Genomic DNA, 4479 nt, shown 5'->3' on the forward strand with positions numbered 1-4479 from the left:
AGAACATAAATTTATAACATCTATGTAAAATCAATTTTCAAAATTCTTCAGCAAGGCACCAAATAGATTCTTCAACGGAAAGCCCAAAAGAGGCTGATAAAAAACAAAAGTCATGGCATAACGATAAAAGCCATGGCATAACGATGAAGGCCATGGTATAACGATAAAAGCCACGGCATAACGACAAAAGCCATGGCATAACGATAAACGCCATGGCATAACGATAAACTCCACGGCATAATGATAAAAGCAATGGTATAACGATAAAACCCACGGCATAACGATAAAAGCCACGGCATAATGATAAAAGCCATGGTATAACGATAAAACCCACGGCAAAACGATAAAAGCCACAGCATAAGGATAAAAGCCATGGCATAGCGATAAAAGACATGGCATAAGGATAAAAGCCACGGCATAACGATAAAAGCCACGGCATAAAGATAAAAGCCATGGCATAACGATAAAAGCCATAGCATAACGATAAAAGCTATATGTTCTCTTTGGGAAAATTGACTTTTGCAGTAACCTGAAAGGTTAAAGTAAAAAAACGGAAAACGAATAAAAAACGCTATTGTGATCACATTAGTAAATGTCGTCATTCTGAGGCAAAGTTGCAAACTCACGAAGTATATAAAACATTAATGAAGAGATAAAATTTGCACAAATAATAAAACAATTAAACTCGGATCACGTTAACGAATCGACTCATTGGCGATAGTATCGCCTTATGGCATAAAACAATTTCGGAATAATTATCACACATTGAAGCAAACAGGTTTCGTTTTGGTCACTGTTTAATTACTACTCTTTATGCATTTACATGAACAGTTAGAATAAAATCCTAGCAGAGGTAGATTGACAAGAGAGAGTTGACAAGCTGCTCTGGTCTCACTCTATGGTGTACATCTATCACACTGTCATGACAGCTCTAGTTTTACTATCTATGCTGTACGTCTTTAATTATATCAGGCTGTTTACAGGACTACATGTTTATTCATTCGCGACTGTGTTTCCTTGTACATGTAGCATATTATATTTAGGGATGTCTCACTGCAATGCCATGCTGGTGACACTATACGTGACTTACTATATTCAAATGAAGTTCCGCTTTTTTTTAAAGTGACACATTTTGCTTGAACCTGGCAGAATCATCAACCTTATAGAGCCGCATCGGAGTATTGTTGCTATGTTTCGCCCTATCAGAAAAATTGAGTGCTTGGCATAACCGGTAACATTAAGAGCAATACATTACTTAAGTTATAGTATTATGCACGCACTCCTGAACCACTTGAATATTACATGAAGGCGTGGAAGACTTCAAATATGCCCCATGGCTACAGCTCATTTCCAAACAACTAAGGACACGTTTAGTCATTTCAAACAGGTCCTCTTATATGAAGCCACTAGAATTTCAACGCTTTGTAGTGGTCAAATACACAACAAATGTCTTTTTTAAGAAAATCTGAGATAATTAGCATGCACTTTCTGTAAATTCTCAAGGATATCCCAAATGTTATTTTATGATTTTCCTCTCGCGGGTAGTCTCTTGGGTAAATGTTACCGCGCAAGCATTTTACGATTTTTCTCTCCAAGAATTCTCAAAACAATAAACCGCAATGCTGATTTACAATTTTTTGTCTCGATTAAGTCTAAGGCACATTCTAAAGGTGATTTTGCAATTGGTTATCCCAGATAATGAACAGTCAAATATCAAACGCTGTTTTAATATTCGATCTCAGGGATAATTTTCAAACATCTCACAAATGCTATTTTACACTATATTTCGAATAATTATAAGTCAGAAATATGTTACTAGGCCCATATAGTTATTTAGCTCGCATAGTTATCCGTGCTATATTAAGATTCCTTTTCTGATTAATTATCAGGAATATTCCACATGCCATTCTACAATGATTATCTCGGAGAGTTATCTGATGACCTTTTAAGGCTCTTTCTCACGGATAATTCTCAGACACAGGCCCACGCGTCGACAAGTATGTCTAACCTGTTCTTGCATCAGGTCAAACGACATGGCGAGAAGGGCCAGCCCAAACAATAGATACAACGCGCACAACACTTGCTTCTCCTGACTCGACCAGGATTGTAGGCTGCTCCCAGGAACGACATCACCGAATCCTATGGTACTGAGAGTAATAAAACAGAAATATGATCCAGTCAAGAAGTCCCAGTCTTCTTCCCAGAGCGTAAACAACAGAGAGCCCAGTAAAACATAGCCTACCATAATAGCTATGGTGACGATCACTGGCACCCGAGTGGTCTCTTTGACGGGCGATGGGGGTTTAACGGAAGGTGCTTCAGCGTCGGTGGTAAAAACTTCCATTTCCGCTTCAGGTTTGTCGGAGGTAAAGTCTCTCGCTTCAGGTTTGTCAGAGGTAAAACCTCTCGCTTCAGTCTCCGGCACCTCGGGGTTATCTCCCCTACAACAGCCACAACCCTGTGATTTTTTCACGGGTTTCTTCTGAATGGAAGAAACCTTCCGGAGATGCTGTCGTTTGTATCCACGACACAGGCCACATATTATTCTGCCATAAAGGAACTTGAAACACTTGCCGAGGGACTCACCGATATTGGAAAGGCAAAGGAGAGTTAGAGGTATTCCAATGAGGGCGTAGAAAATAGTAGCTGCCCTGCCCCAGGCAGTCTTAGGTGTGATATGACCGTACCCTGAGCAGAGAATAAGCATTGTGTTAGACCAGTTACATGACAACTACTCAAGAACACGGATAGACGAGCACTTAATATTGCGCTCAACAATAAGTGCAAACCTAGAGACTAAATGTTGTTACTTTTCGTTAAAGTTAAAACATTCAATTCAATATGGAGTAACTTCAGAGCTAGGATTAAATATTAAATGGGATTAAAATAAGCATAGCTAGAACGAAACCTTAAGTGGGGTCAAACTGTAACGTCACCGTATACGTGAAGGGAGATTATCAATTTCACATTGTTCATGTTTACTTGATGTAAATTGCATTACTATGTACCTTTGATTTTTTGCATAGTGCAGATAATTATGGATATTTGCTATTCATTTCTAACGGATAATTTTTTTCTTTGCATGAATGTGTAATGTGAATAACCCTAAAAATGATATAGGTATACAGCTTAAAACTAGCAGTTATAATATTAGACGATTTAAGACGATGTCATATAAAATAAGCAGTCAACGGTTTTCATTGATGCCCAATAATGGCGGAATATTTTCCGTTTGAAATAAACCGGTTTTTCATATTAACCACCGTCTTGACGATTTCGGAGCAAACCGGAGAAGTAGTACTCATGTATTACAAGAAAAAAATGGACTGTTCGATTTGGGTCCAAGGCGTCATTGTGTGGTAAAAGGTACCTCACTTGCCTTGAAATTGTTTCATAAAACAATTAATGCAAAAGGAAAAACGCATACCAATCGTCGTTATGGTCGTAACGGAGTAGAGTAATGCTCCAGTAAACGTCCATTGGATGTCGTCCCCAGATTCTGTCCCGTCCCAGCCATCCTCCCTCACGGCCGAGTAGATCTCCGTCTGGAAGGCGATGAACGAGTCCTCAGCTGCCCTCATCCACGCGGATTTATGAAATACGTTCAACCTCTCGGTGGCGTCCCACAACTCATCTATGTGCTTGGAGCGGATTTTGCCGATGACAGATTTCTGTCGGATTTCCTCGCCAACCTCTAACGCGGAGAATAACCAGCCTCCAAGAAGAGAGTATCCGATCACCATCGCCGTCAGAGCAACATGTGTTAGCAAAAACAGCAGAAAGTTTGAGCAACATTGCCGAACTTTATCTCCAGTACAACACTTTTGCCGTTGATCTCTGTAGGCAGGGGCCATATTGTAAGTTAAATTTGAATCACGAGATATGGAAGTTTTTGTGCCAAGTTTGTCTAGAGACATTTTAAGCAACACGTGCAAAACCTCGGTAAATTACTAATTCCGTCAACGAGTTCCCTTTGCTGGTACGTTTTTGCCACGAAATCATGCTACACAATCCGGAAACAACCTGACCTTTCCCCCGAACGATCACGTGGTTTGGTTAATTACGTCTCTGGTAATAACCTTATTAAGTGAGAAGAACAGCGACTACCAAAGGTCAACTTCAGCAGGCTCCATAGCCAGGAAAATGAGGCGTAACAGTACTTTACAGTAATTAGTGTTCTGACAGTATGGAGCGATTATGGCTGATTATATACTTTACAGCGCTATCCAGAACAAGGATTATGACCGATGTCCTCTGTAATTTTATCACACACACGTTGAAGAAACGTGAAAGACCATATTTTCCCACGATACAAAAAGGCCTTGAAAGTTGGTGAAAGCATTTATCAGTTACTCGCGAAAGGTGGATGGTTTACTTCGAGTACGGTGGATTCCACTGCTCATGAAACTGACGACAATAGTATATGTCAGATAGTCTGAATCCCTAGTAAAGCACCAAATTAGTCAGTGAATAGAAGAA

The 4479-nt window shown here is 39.8% G+C and overlaps 1 protein-coding gene across 1 annotated transcript; it reads right to left on the reverse strand.

Moving 5' to 3' along the window:
• Positions 1–798: 798 nt before the first annotated feature.
• On the reverse strand, positions 799–3834 carry LOC135476771 (two pore potassium channel protein sup-9-like). Its single transcript, XM_064756900.1, has 2 exons — positions 3428–3834; positions 799–2688 (listed from the first exon to the last, which is right to left on the reverse strand). The coding sequence occupies exons 1-2, from the start codon at positions 3741–3743 to the stop codon at positions 1946–1948; spliced, it is 1059 nt and encodes a 352-aa protein (XP_064612970.1). The 5' UTR covers positions 3744–3834; the 3' UTR covers positions 799–1945.
• Between the last annotated feature and the right edge of the window lie 645 nt (positions 3835–4479).

The sequence above is a fragment of the Liolophura sinensis genome, chromosome 10 (assembly GCF_032854445.1).
Source record: "Liolophura sinensis isolate JHLJ2023 chromosome 10, CUHK_Ljap_v2, whole genome shotgun sequence".
Taxonomy (NCBI): Eukaryota; Metazoa; Mollusca; class Polyplacophora; order Chitonida; family Chitonidae; genus Liolophura; species Liolophura sinensis.